The sequence below is a fragment of the Saccopteryx leptura genome, chromosome 2 (genome assembly GCF_036850995.1).
Source record: "Saccopteryx leptura isolate mSacLep1 chromosome 2, mSacLep1_pri_phased_curated, whole genome shotgun sequence".
NCBI classification, from domain to species: domain Eukaryota; kingdom Metazoa; phylum Chordata; class Mammalia; order Chiroptera; family Emballonuridae; genus Saccopteryx; species Saccopteryx leptura.
In genome coordinates, this window is record NC_089504.1 from 287,689,783 (window position 1) to 287,703,157 (window position 13,375).

The following is a 13,375-nucleotide window of genomic DNA, read 5'->3' on the forward strand; positions in this document are numbered from 1 at the left end:
ATTTAGCAAGAAATAACATTGAGAACTTCCTAGACTTTGAGTTCCTTGTCCTAACAGTTTTCATATTGTGTGTGGCTGCTTTTGTGCTACAATTGAAAACTCATCTGGCCCTTTCCAGAAAAAGTTTCCTGACCCCTAGAAAAAGAGTTTCAGATTTTGAGCTTTCATGGTGGCTCCAACTAGAGTAACAGTGAGATTGAGTGAGAAGCCGGATAGCAAGAGGGCTAAAATCCCTTGATTGCAACAGAGGATATGAGGAAGTAGAAGGCTGAGTTATTGAAAAAGGGCGCAGTTGCCTATAGGTTCCTTCTGCATTCAAAACAATTAGACAAGGGGGACAGACAAGCATGAGGAAACATTCCTAGCTGTTCCCTCCACTTCGCCAGCACAAGTCTGCAAGCCCCAGAGGAAGGTAGCAAAGTATTTTCTGACAGTCCCATCCTGAGTCCCCTAAGAACCTCCTGCCCCCCACCACGACCGGGGAGGAAGGATGAGCATTGGTCGATGTGGGTAGGGGGAGAGGTCACAAGCGCTCCATATTCTGGTAAATGGATGGCAGTCTGAGGACATGGTGTAGCTGTGCCCTATAGAACTGGGTCCTGAAGGACACATGGTGGAAGCACCTATTGGGAAGGAGCTAAGGGAGTATGGGAGGGTGGGGCTGAGGGGCCCAGGAATAGACCCGGCCAGCTCCCCTCATCCAAGTGAGTCTGGGTGGTTTGGGTAGAAGTACGCAGTGTCCCTTCTGAGCCTGAGCACCGCACTGAGTGTCAGAATAATGTGTCTTTTTTCTAAGGACTCTTCCAGCTGCCCTAATACTAAGTTCTGGCAGTACATGCAGGTGAACCTGTGTTCTCCTGCTTTCTACCCCAGGTTGGGAAGGCTTCCTTTGTTAAAGCCTTGGGGGACTGGGCTGACACTTACATATAAGGTCTACCGGAAAGTTCTGTCCGTTTCTATCACAAGTTTCGACACGTAAGCACATGTTTATTTGGCGCATCTGTGCCTCTATTTTTATCACTTAATGTATACATACTGACGTAGCAAATTAACTAAAACAAAGTTGATTCACATTAGTCTTATGTGTGAAACCGTAGTGTACCCATGGCTACTGATAAAGTTCATTTACGCCACTGTAGTTTTTACAAATTTCAAGAAGGAAGAAATGCTACAGAAGCATGTCTGTCGCATCCACCATATTCCCCAGACTTAGCACCCTTCGACTATCACTTGTTTTTGTCCTTACAAAATTTTTTGAAGGGCAAAAAATTCAAAAATGAAGAAGATATCAAACAAGCACTGGTTCAGTTTTTCGCATTAGAAGATAAAACATTTTTCAAAGATGGTATATACAAATTGCCCTCACACTGGCAAGAAATCATTAATAATAATGGCAATTATATTGTTTAATAAAGTTTATTGACGGTAAGAAAAATTTGTATTTTGTTTTATTCCAAAAATGGACAGAACTTTCCGGTAGACCTTATATATTGTTCTAATCGTCCAAAGGATAGATTTTAGAGACAAGGGGTCATCTTTAGAGACCAGTTCGTTCCCTGGCCCCCTGGCTCCCTTTGCATTTTAGGTTATTGTTCTGTTTTTGTTTTTTTAAACAAAATATTTGTTTTTCTGATTTTAGAAGGGTAATTTTTTTGATGTGTGGGAAGAATTCATTCTCAGCTCTCTAAAATTCTTCCAAAAAGAAAAGAATGAATTAGGTTACTGGAGAAGCCATGTTGCTCCCGGGACCTCTGTGGCTTTCCCTCCTGCCCCTCTCTCTCATCTTTGGTGGGTCAACAGCGAGTGCCCATGAGGTGGGCAGGCGTCGTAGCTGAGTTCCCAGCCCTCGTCACACTCGCCTTCCTAGCCACTAGGAAGCAGGTCCGCACCCTCCATCCCCGCACCCTGTGAGGGCCGGGCTCAACACTGCAGTCCTAATTCATTTTCTTTTCCATCTTCTTGTCCTGCAGGGGTGTTCCCTCAGCAGATACCCATTTCAAGGCTATGAACACAGCAAACTGAGACACCAGCAGCCAGGGTCAGGATCTTATCCTCACTATTTCCAGCTTCAGCAAATAGAGTTTCTCAGCGGGCGGCTCCCAGAAGTACCCCTAATTGGAAAGCAGATACCGTCTCAGCCACCATCCCTCCCTGGATTCTGGCCAAGGTTTTCAGGACCACCTGCTAGAGGCAGACAACAGGAGATCTGGGGTGTCCCCAGGGGTGTGCTTCCCAGAAGTCAGGTGCTCCAGAGAGGGTTTCAGCCTCCTTCCCCACGGGGCAGGGTTCTGCCATGGAGGGCTATTGATAGGCTTTCTTCACATTTCCAGGAACTGAGTATCAGCCAGAATCAGGAACAAAGGATTTTAGAGCTCTTGCAGGAGCTTGGCAAAGGGAAGGCCACCACAGCACATGATCTGGCTAGGAAGCTCCAAGCCCCAAAGAAGGAAATCAATCACATTTTATACTCTCTGGCAAAGAAGGGTAAGGTGCATCGGGAGGCAGGAACACCCCCTTTGTGGAGAATTGCAGTCTCAGTTAAGGCTTGGAACCAGCACAACCAAGAAGTAATAGCAGACACTTGTAGCCAAGAAGCTCCAAACTCAGAGCCCAGTTTGGAAACTGAAGACAGAATCCCCACTTCTGGCTTAGAAGATCCTCCTGAGCCTTTTGACATGGCTGAGATTAAGGAGGAAATCTGCAACTACCTATTTAATGTGTTCAAGTCCTCCTCCCTGAATTTGGCTAAAAATATTGGCCTCACGAAAGCCCGAGATGTCAATGCTGTGCTGATTGACTTGGAAAGGCAGGGGGACGTCTACAGGCAAGGGACAACCCCTCCAATATGGTATTTGACTGACAAGAAGCGAGAGAGGATACAAATCAAGAGAAATATGAACACTGTTCCTGAAACCACTCAAGCTGCTATCCCTGAGACCAAAAGAAACATAGAGCTTCCCACCTGTAACTTACCTGTGTCAGATGCCTCAAACAACGTAACCACAGAAAAAGTGGAGAATGGGCAAGAACCCGTCATAAAGGTAGAAAGTAGGCAGGAGGTCACACCAGAACCCGTAAAACCGAAACCACCTGTTTGTGACAATGGCCCCTCAAAAACAGGGTATGTTGACTTTGAAAATGGCCAGTGGGCCACAGATGACATCCCAGATGACTTGAATAGTATCCACGCAGCCCCAGGTGAGTTTCGAGCCATCATGGAGATGCCCTCCTTCTACAATCATGGCTTGCCACGGTGTTCACCCTACAAGAAACTGACCGAGTGCCAGCTGAAGAACCCCATCAGCGGGCTGTTAGAATATGCTCAGTTCGCTAGTCAGACCTGTGAGTTCAACCTGATAGAGCAGAGTGGACCACCCCATGAACCTCGGTAAGAGACCCCAGGAATTGTACCTAGGGTTGGGGTCAGGCGCTCTTGCTCCTGACACAGTCTCTGCTGACTCATGCGCAGTGCCACGTGGTGGCCCGTGTCTTTTCCTCTTCCTTCTCTGCCTTTTGGCTACAGCACCCTTGTTGGCCCTTCCTCCAGGTCTTGAGCAGGGAATGTAGTCCTCAGAGCAGCCAGAATCTTGGCTGAGCAAGGGGGAGGTTGACCCTATTGGCTAAAATGAAGCTTCTTGGGAGATGATTAGCTTTCATGCATCAATGACATCTGCCTCCAACAGCCAGAGGTAGTGAAGACGACCCTCTTCCCACCCCTTTGATGTGTCATGCCCCCTTTCCCTACACTAAGTTCCCCAGAGAGAGAGAGGGGTACAGGAGCAGGTGGGTTGGGGCAGGCTGCACACACACGGAGCAGGGGTGGGTGCTGCTGGCAGCAGTGGATTCAGACCCACCCCAGCCCCTGCTGGGAAAGGACGGTGTAGAGCATGCATGGCTGCCTGCCTGCTGCAGGTGGTGGTTCTAATTTTACACACCTCCTCTGCACAGATGGGTGGGCTAGCACTTGCTGCTGCTCCTAAGCTGTGAAATCACAAATTACCTCACTCAGACAGCTGGCCCGGCTCTGCAGGCCTGACAGAGTGAGGAAGATAGTGGACCCAGAGGAACTGCCTCAGGGCCTAGCAGAGAGCTGAACCCACTGAAGCTGAGTGGCTGCACACCCCAGGTGGTGACGGTGGGCGAGTGTAACCTAGGCTGTTTTCTAAGGGTAAGGATTCCCCACCTGACCTGTATCCCTCACTGTAACTGTCTTAATGACATGGAGATGGCATGCGATACAGCTGTTAAGTAAAGGGCGTGTGTCTGCCCCACAGCTGACAGGGCCCAGACTGGTTTGTTTCTGTTTGGGGTCGAGACTAGATGGCTACCATTCTCTTCTTCCTCTGTTCCCCCTCCCCAGGGTTGGGGAAAAGCAGTGGGTTTTGTGGCTAACCTTTCTTTGGACTCCAGCTATAAGAAACATTGATGGCCATGCTCAAATATTTCAGAAGACCCAGGAAATAAGAAATCTGACCTACTTTTCTAAATGAAATCCCAGATTGAGCAAAGAGCTGAATAAATTTGAAAGCTTGAACAAAGGAATTCTAAGCTCAGTCCAGAAGCCTAGAACAAACGCTTTTTGGTTTTCTACATAACGGGAAAATTCCTTTCATCTCAGGCTTCAGAGCTGTAGAATGATTCAAACCACAAGAGTGTGTGTGTGTGTCTGTGTGTGTGGTGTGGGGTAGGTTGGACAAAACCAGGCCCCGAGAAGTGGCAGGTGTCTGCTCCCTGTAGGTGACAGGCATGTGAGCCAGCGCGGTGAGAAGCCTTCGCTCGCTTTAGGAACTGCCCTTGAGTTGGCCAGTCTCCCACGATTGCTTTAGGATGAAGCCTTATTGGTTGGTAACAAGACTGTAATGGTGATTTTAACTTATTTTAGTACAGGCTTTATCTCAATTCATTGCTGAGAGATAGTGGGTTTCCCCTGAGCTAGCTTCATATCACCTGTGGCTGTTGGCTCTAATGAGCCATGCGGAGAGTCACTGGCTGCTTTGTTTCCAAAAAGTAGTGACAAACTGAACCTCTGAAGGGACAGGAGTCCCTTGACCTACCATCTATCCACAAGTCAAAAAGCCCCTTAGTGTAGCAGGAAATTCCTCTTTGGAGAGGGCAAAAGGGAGGCCTAGACTAGTGTTCACACATCTAACCACTTTCCATCAAGATTTAAATTCCAAGTTGTCATCAGTGGCCGAGAGTTTCCCCCAGCTGAAGCTGGCAGCAAGAAAGTGGCCAAGCAGGATGCAGCTATGAAAGCCATGACAATTCTGCTTGAGGAAGCTAAAGCCAAGGACAGTGGAAGACCAGAAGAATCATACTACTCTTCCATAGAGAAAGAATCGGAGAAGGTAGGTGCCCTGACCTCTGGGAGGGTATCAGTTACTTTCCATGTCAGTGAAGGATCAGGGCTTTAACTGGCCCTCTTGAAGCAATCTCGGCCTAACCACTGATTCTGTATCTCAGAGTCAGCTGCCTACTGTTCCCTCTGATCCCCCCTCGCTAATCCACCTCACCTCCTCATACCCAGCTCCTTCCCTCCTCCCCCCAACAAGTAGAATGACAGATTTCAAAGTTGAAAGAGATATTCAAGATTATCAAATCCACTCTCCTCTCTTGGCAGATAAGGAGAGAGACCCAGAACATTTAAATAACTCACCCTTCCCTCTAATGCTTACAAAATTCCCACCACTGTCTTTGAAAAGCCACCTTGGCATATAGATAACCTATAGAAATCCTCCCAACCCCATTCCCTCTGCTATGGACTAGCCAGTGTTTTCTTAGTTGTTTTTGTTTTGTTTTTCCTTGTCTCTCATTTTCTCCAGAATGCAGAGTCCCAGCCCACCACCCCTTCAACAACTTCCTTCTTTTCTGGGAAGAACCCCGTCACTACATTGCTTGAGTGTGTGCACAAGTTGGGGAGCTCCTGTGAATTCCGCCTCCTATCCAGAGAAGGCCCTGCCCATGACCCCAAGTACATCTCTTGTATCATGTATCTCTGCTGAGGTTTTCTCAAAAAAAAAAAGAGAGAGAGAGAGAGACATACAGTTCCTCCTTGCCTCCTCAGAGATGGCAGATTATTTCACGGAGCAATCACTCCTGTTTTCAATATGGAAGATGGGGGGCCTTGAGGGCATGGTTGCTGCTTGTGGAGCATAGAAGCTGGGACTAGGAATTCAAAGGGTGAAGCAGGGACCAAGCACTAGGGGAGATACACGGCTGGCGGTTACTGGTGGTGGGACAAAGCAGTGCAAGACCTGGGCATACCTGACAAGCTCTGCTCTGAGGCTCTGCAGACTTACGTGTTCAAGAGAAGGGTTCCTGGAGGAGGTGAAACTAGGTTGGTTGATGCTTAAATGTTGAGTAGGGTCAGCCAGGCTAAGAGAGACTGGAGGCAGGAGGAGGGAGAAAGGCACCAGCTCTTCAAGGCAGAAGTGACTGCACAGAGGTGATGTGTGCAAGGAAATTTCAAATCCTAAAGGATGACAACCTGACAAAGGCTAGGTCAATCTCTTCAATCAAAACCATTTTAATTCTCCTTTCATCTGCCAGGTTCCAATACTGTGTTGCAATGGGAACCCATACTTTCCCCACTGCGAGTGCCCCCAGCAAGAAAGTGGCAAAGCAAATGGCTGCAGAGGAAGCCATGAAGGCCCTGCAAGGGGAGGCGACCAACTCATCACCTTCGGATAACCAGGTGGGGCCGTTTCTTACTAAAAAGATACAGGTCATTCTTATCAACAAACGGAATGATTTAGGATTGCCCATGAAATCCCTCAGTTTCCTTAAGTGTTTACAGTTCCTCTTTGTTTGGTTTATTCTCTTTAGCCCGGAAGTACCAACACAGAACCATTTGATGACTTGGAATCTATGATGCCCAACAAGGTTAGGAGGGTTGGCGAGCTCGTCCGATACCTGAACACCAATCCCGTGGGCGGCCTGTTAGAATATGCCCGCTCCCACGGCTTTGCTGCTGAGTTCAAGCTGGTTGACCAGTCCGGACCTCCTCATGAGCCCAAGTGAGTGCCCTGTCCTGACTGTGGCCATGTGTCACAGGATGGGGATAGCCCGTAACCCAGGGAAAGAGAGGATGTGCTTTAGCTGTGAATGACTGGACAGGAAGAGTTAGCTTGAAGGAAACAAGTCCAGCCCTATCTCTCTGGCCCCTGGAGAATACAATCACTTTTCCAATGAGCATTATCCTTTTTAATTTTTTAACTAATTTTAATTTTAAAGAACTAGATATGTACTAAAAAATCATTCAAGCTGATTCAAAAAGGTGTGCAACGAAATACCTCTTTCTAGCTCAGTCTTCTAGTTTCCCTTCCTAGAACCTCCATGCACTATTACCAGCTTCTTGAGTTCTTCTAGAAATTTCCATGCATGTATTAGCACATTTTCCTTTCTTTTTGTTTTAAACAAAAATTATACAACATATCTTCTGTTCCTTTCTGCCTTGACTCTTTTCTCACCAGTGAATCTTAGCGATCATTACAGGTCAGCCTGGAGAGAGCTGTCACTCTTGCATTGCACAACTACATAATACTTCATTGATTAGACACTGACAATTTTAAAGTTGTTTTATGAAGCCACAGATATGAAAGCTCTTTTCTAAAATGGACACCACGTAGTCCACCTAGTTTAAGAAAGAGAACGTTGCTACTGTTGAAGTCTCCACCCTTACATAATTTATTTAATCAACTTCCAATGGCATTTGTTTTTGGTTTTTTCTTTTATTGATTAAAGATTTAATGCCATCCCACTCAAAATTCCAGCAGGCATTTTTTTTCTTGTAGAAGTTGATAAGCTGATCCTAAAATTCACTGGAAATGCAAAGAATTTACAATAGCTGAAACAACTTTAAAAATAACAAAGTTGGGGGGTGGAGGGAGGTGCAGGGGTTATAAATGGTGATGGACAGACTTGACTGGGGGTGAGCACACAGGACAGGACGGTAAACGGAAGCTGTGCTGTAGAATTGGGCACCTGAAACCTGTATAATTTTGTTAACTAGTATTACCCTAATAAATTCAATTTAAAAATTTTTAAATAAAAAAATAGCAAAGTTGGAAGGCTAACACTACCTGATTTTTTTTAATTTTATTTTAAAAATTACATTTAAAGGGATGACATTGATCAATAAGAGTACATAGGTTTCCTGTAAACATTTCTGTAGCATTTGAACTGTTGATGATGTTGTGTGTACCCATCACCCAAAGTCAGATTGTTTTTTGTCACTTTATACTTGTTCCTCTTTACACCCTTCCCCCAACTCCCTCCCCCACGCCCCCCTCCCATGGTAACCACTTCACTTTTATCTATGTCCATAAGTCTCAGTTTTATATCCCACCTATGTGTGAAATCATATAGTTCTTAGCTTTTTCTGGTTTACTTTATTTTTCTGATTTACTTCATTTCATTCAGTATAATGTTCTCAGCGTCCATCTATGTTGTTGTAGGTGGCAATATGTCATCATTTCTTATGGCTGAGTAGTATTCTATTGTATATATGTACCACATCTTCTTTATTCAGTCCTGTATCGAGGGACACTGGTTGTTCCCATGTCTTGGCCACTGTGAATAATGCTGTGATGAACATGGGGGTGCATGTGTCTTTACGTACCAGTGTTTCCAAATGTTTGTGGTAGATACCCAGTAGAGGGATTGCTGGGTCATAAGGTAGTTCTATTCTTATATTTTTGAGGAACCACTATACTTTTTTGCATAGTGATTGTACCAGTTTACCTTCTCACCATCAGTGATTGAGGGTTCCTTTTTTCCACAGCCTCTCCAACACTTGGAAGGGGGCATAAAGTTAACATTATTTGCAAATGATAGGGCTGTATACCTGGAATGTTCATGAGAAAACTGAAAAATTATTACAGACCAGGATGAGTTTAGGAAATCAGGGGGTTACAAAATAATGTATAAGAATGAAGAACTGTTCTGTATACAGCAGTGAGTTTAGGAGATCAGGGGGTTACAAAATATAAGAATGAAGAACTGTTCTGTATACAGCAATTAGCAAATGTAGCAGAAAATGCTCTATTTGAATAGAAACTAAAAAAATAAACGATGTAGGCTCTTTCCTAATAGAAGGTATGTGTGGGCTCTGTCTTAAGTAAAATGCTACTGAGGGATATAAATGAAGACTGATTACAAGGAAAAAACGGATAGAATAATTTAATGATAGTGTTTGTTCCCCAATTAGTCTCCCCTCCCCTCCAAGTGAGAAGCAGGGGGCAGCGGCAGACAGACAGACTCGTGCATGTGCCCAACCGGGATCCACCCAGCATGCCCACCAGGGGGCGGTGCTCTGCCCATCTGGGCTGCAACGGAGCCATTCTAGCACCTGAAGCAGAGGCCTTGGAGCCATCCTCAGCACCCGAGCCAACTTTGCTCCCATGGAGCCTTGGCTGCGGGAGGGGAAGAGAGAGACAAAGGAGAGGGGGAAGGTTGGAGAAGCAGATGGGTGCTTCTCCTGTGTGCTCTGGCTGGGAATTGAACCCTGGACTTCCACACGCCGGGCCAATGTTCTACCACTGAGCCAACCGGCCAGGGCTCCTGATTAATCTTTACCTTTAATGCAATCTCAGTAAAAACGCCAGTAGAATTTATTTATTTATTTTAGAAATATTTATTTTAGAACTAGAAGAACAAACATGCAAGGATGGGAAAATTCTGAAAGAGTGATAAAGTAACTGGCTCATGCAGATTATAAAATAAAGTTGCAGTGACGTGTGGATAGAAAGCCAGTCAGTGGGACAGAATTAAGCACTTAAAGAGTAGTCACAGACATAAGTGGAAAATTTGTAAATTATAAACAAGAGACTTCAGCTCAGTGGGGAAGTGATGGGTCATTCAGTAATGGTGTTGAAGCTGCTGACTGTCCATCTGAAAACAAAACCAGCTGGATGCCTGTCTTTCCCTACACCCACATTCCATGGGATTTAGGATTCAAATATAAAGTAAATGAAATCATAAAATCACTAGATTAGAAGTAGGGGTTTTCTTTAAGAATTTTGGAGTGGCAAAATGCCTTTACAATCAAGACAATAGCAGAGTCATAAAGGAAAAAGAGATGGGACTATAAGAAAATTTGATATGCGGTATAAAGGACTGCCTGAGGGAACAGACACTTGTGATATACAACAGCCCAAGGCTAATTTCCAAATAGATAAGGGATTCTTTTCAAATCTAATAGAAAACTAGAGAAAGTATATGAAGTGTACCTTCACAGGGAAAAAAAGTAATGAATTATTTAAAAATGAAAAGATGGTGTTCATCCTCACTTTGTCAATTAAATTTATACTCTGTCAATTAAATTTATACTTTGTCGATGAACTTAAGCAATAGTGATGTAGGATAGAGATCAGTGCCTTCGACTTAGCTATGCTGCCATTAGGAATTCTCTCTCTCTCTCTCTCTCTCACACACACACACACACACTCTCTCACACACACACACACACTCTCTCTCTCTTACACACACACACTCTTACACACACTCTCTTACACACACTCTCTCACACACACACACTCACAAACTCACACACACACTCACACACACTCTCTCACACACACACACACTCACACACACACTCTCTCACACACACACACTCTCACACACACACACTCACTCACACACACACACACACACACACACACACCCGTAAGCACAGAGCTTCCCGCTGCAGCATTGTTTCTAATAGCACAGGACTGGAAATGGTGCCGAGTTCCTGCATTTACAGACAGGCTATAAGTAAACCATGGCACATCTACACTGAGGAGTACTGAGTGGCCAGAAAAAAGATGAAGACATATCTCTATGAAATGACCTCAGGTATATTTCTAATGAAGAAGCAAGGCGTAAAGTGAGGGGAGAGATGTAAGTAGTGTACTGATACCTGCATAGAGTATTTTCCCGAAAGGTGGTAATTGTGTTTGCTTCTAGGGAAAAAGCGACACTTACTTCTCATATATACTCTTAACTACATGTTTGAATTTTTACTTGTGTGGTATTCAGTGTTTCAATTTTAAAAAGTCATTAAGGAGAAAAGCTCATAAAATGATATCTTATGTTTTATTATATTTTTAATAGTAGGCAGTGTTGTTCATCTATTCATGTTTATGTTATTTGTACTTCTTTTCTGTGAGCTCCCTGTTCTTGTCCTTATCCATCTTTCTTTTGGCTTATTATTCCTTAACACATTAAGAACATTAACATACTAAAAAAAACTGGTACTTTGACCAGCATGTCCCAATTTAGATCAGTCAACTTGGGAGGGGCCGGCAAAGACCCTCAGGTGCTTTCCTGTGTCAGAATGTGCTCAGACTGTCAGACCAGTGGGACTCTGCCCTTTGTGTGAGGCCAGTGGAAAGGAGAAGGCAGGTTCCCTCCAGCTGCTTTTCTCTTCACGCCCTTCACACTCCATTTACTTATTTGTTTGTTTGTTTATTTTTGTGACAGATAGAGGGACAGACAGGAAGGGAGAGAGATGAGAATCATCAGTTCTTTGTTGCAGTTCCTTAGTTGTTCATTGATTGCTTTCTCATGTGTGCCTTGACTGGGGGGCTCCAGTAGAGCGAGTGACCCGTTGCTCAAGCCAGCGACTTTGGGCTCAAGCCAGCGACCTTTAGGCTCAAGCCAGCGACCTTTAGGCTCAAGCCAGTGACCATGGGGTCATGTCTCTGATCCCAGGCTCAAGCCAGCAACCTTGGGGTCTCGAACCTGGGGGCTCTGCATCGCAGTCCAACACTCTATCCACTGTGCTGTTGCCTGGTCAGGCCACACTCCCTGTCTTGAACCTCTTCCTTCATGTGATAGATTTAGTCCATTTTCTCTTTCTCTTCTATAAAATCCTCTCTTGAACTTCAAGTTGGTCATTCATTCAGAAGTTAAGAACTTACTGTGAGCTAGATTAAAGATATGAGAAAGGCCTGCCCTGGAACTCACTGCAGACATGTCATCCCAGCGCAGTGTTAGAATGGGGTGAAAGCAGTGTGCTGTGAGGACCCAGAGTGCATGGTGGTGGCGTGCTGGGGAGTCAGGGAGGCTGCACACGGCAGGGAAATACTAATTTAGAAGCTATATTTACTGAATGTCTTATACAGTAAACACACGTTACTTCCTTCTGGATGTGAATTGTGCTGGGTCCTCCTTTTTTTCCTTTCTCTTTACTCTTCTTGGCAGCCTTCACTAATTTTATGACTTTTAATATCAAAATGCTGGACACCTTTTCAGAGCCCCCGCATCTTCTATCCTGTTGCTTATTGTTACCACTTCTTGGCTAGACATCTCAAACACAGCATGTCCAAAGCAGAACACTTGATTTTTGCTCCCTTCACTTTTTCTGCCCTGAGTCTTTTTCGTTTCAGTAAATGACACCTCTGTCCACCCCTAAGTTCTGTTTATTATACCTACAGTTTCTACCCCAAATCCCTTCCTCCTCTTTCAACCTCCACCTTTACCTAGGCTAAGCCAATGTCTTTTGTCACGGAACCAGGGCAGTATCTCCCGATCTCCCTACTCTGTTTATTCGTTCAACAAATATTTATGGAGTACATTTTATTTGTTAGTACAGGAGCCAGATATTAATCAGTAGTCACATAAAGAAGTGTAAGCTCTCATGTTTGATATCTATTAGAAAGGGCTCGAGTTGCGTGATGCAGTGAGAATGTACATGTGACTTTACTTAGAATGGAAAGGGGCGGGGGCTTCCCTGAGGAATGAGGGAGATTAAGAGAAAAAGGGGGAGGGTCTTAGGCAAAGGCAATAGTCAGCTCAGTGCTGTGGTGAGAGGAGGGCAGAGGTGCTCAAGGGACTGCAGGGGCATCGTAGGCAGAGCAGACGGCGGGGAGGCCTAGTGAGGTGAGGCTGGGGGGGGGGGGCCACAGGGCCTGGGGGTCTGTTAGACTTTTACCAGACAAGCAGTGGAAAGCCCTTGAAGGGTTCTAAGTAAGAACTGCCTCTTGTCCCTTCACATTTGCCTTCTTCCTAGCATTTTTCCTACTCTGAGGAAACCATTTCAGACCTTTGCCTTTTTCTTCAGATTTCTACCAAAACCCCTTTTCCTCAGTCTAAACTGGTGACCTTAATTCACACTTAATTGAGAAAATAGCAGTAATCACATGAGAAATACTTTACCTTGCCATCAGCAAACCCACCTCCCTCCTGCATCTGCCCTTCTGTCTGCACCATATGCAGGAAGCACCCTTCCTCCATCCCTACTGGAGGCCCCTTCCCTCCTGGCTGCACCCCGCTTCCCTCCTTCCCTCCACCAGATGTTCCCTATCTTGGATTATTCCTGTCAGCCTGTGGACATGCCCTTGACCCCACATCTCCCTCCAGGTACCACCCACCTCTCTGCTTTCCTCAC

At 45.2% G+C, this 13,375-nt stretch overlaps 1 protein-coding gene across 8 annotated transcripts in view; it reads left to right on the forward strand.

The window, feature by feature from the left end:
- Positions 1-13,375, forward strand: part of ADAR (adenosine deaminase RNA specific) — a 54,099-nt gene that overhangs the window by 28,204 nt on the left and 12,520 nt on the right. For 6 of the 8 annotated variants that reach the window (XM_066362366.1, XM_066362365.1, XM_066362359.1 and 3 more), the window contains exons 2-6: positions 1,971-3,388; positions 5,165-5,348; positions 5,823-5,971; positions 6,550-6,694; positions 6,826-7,016. In XM_066362366.1, coding sequence (XP_066218463.1) covers positions 2,676-3,388; positions 5,165-5,348; positions 5,823-5,971; positions 6,550-6,694; positions 6,826-7,016 — 1,382 coding nt within the window. In that variant the 5' untranslated portion in view covers positions 1,971-2,675. The remainder of the gene's footprint in view (positions 1-1,970; positions 3,389-5,164; positions 5,349-5,822; positions 5,972-6,549; positions 6,695-6,825; positions 7,017-13,375) is intronic. The other 2 variants (XM_066362361.1, XM_066362364.1) reach the window with 2 other exon arrangements.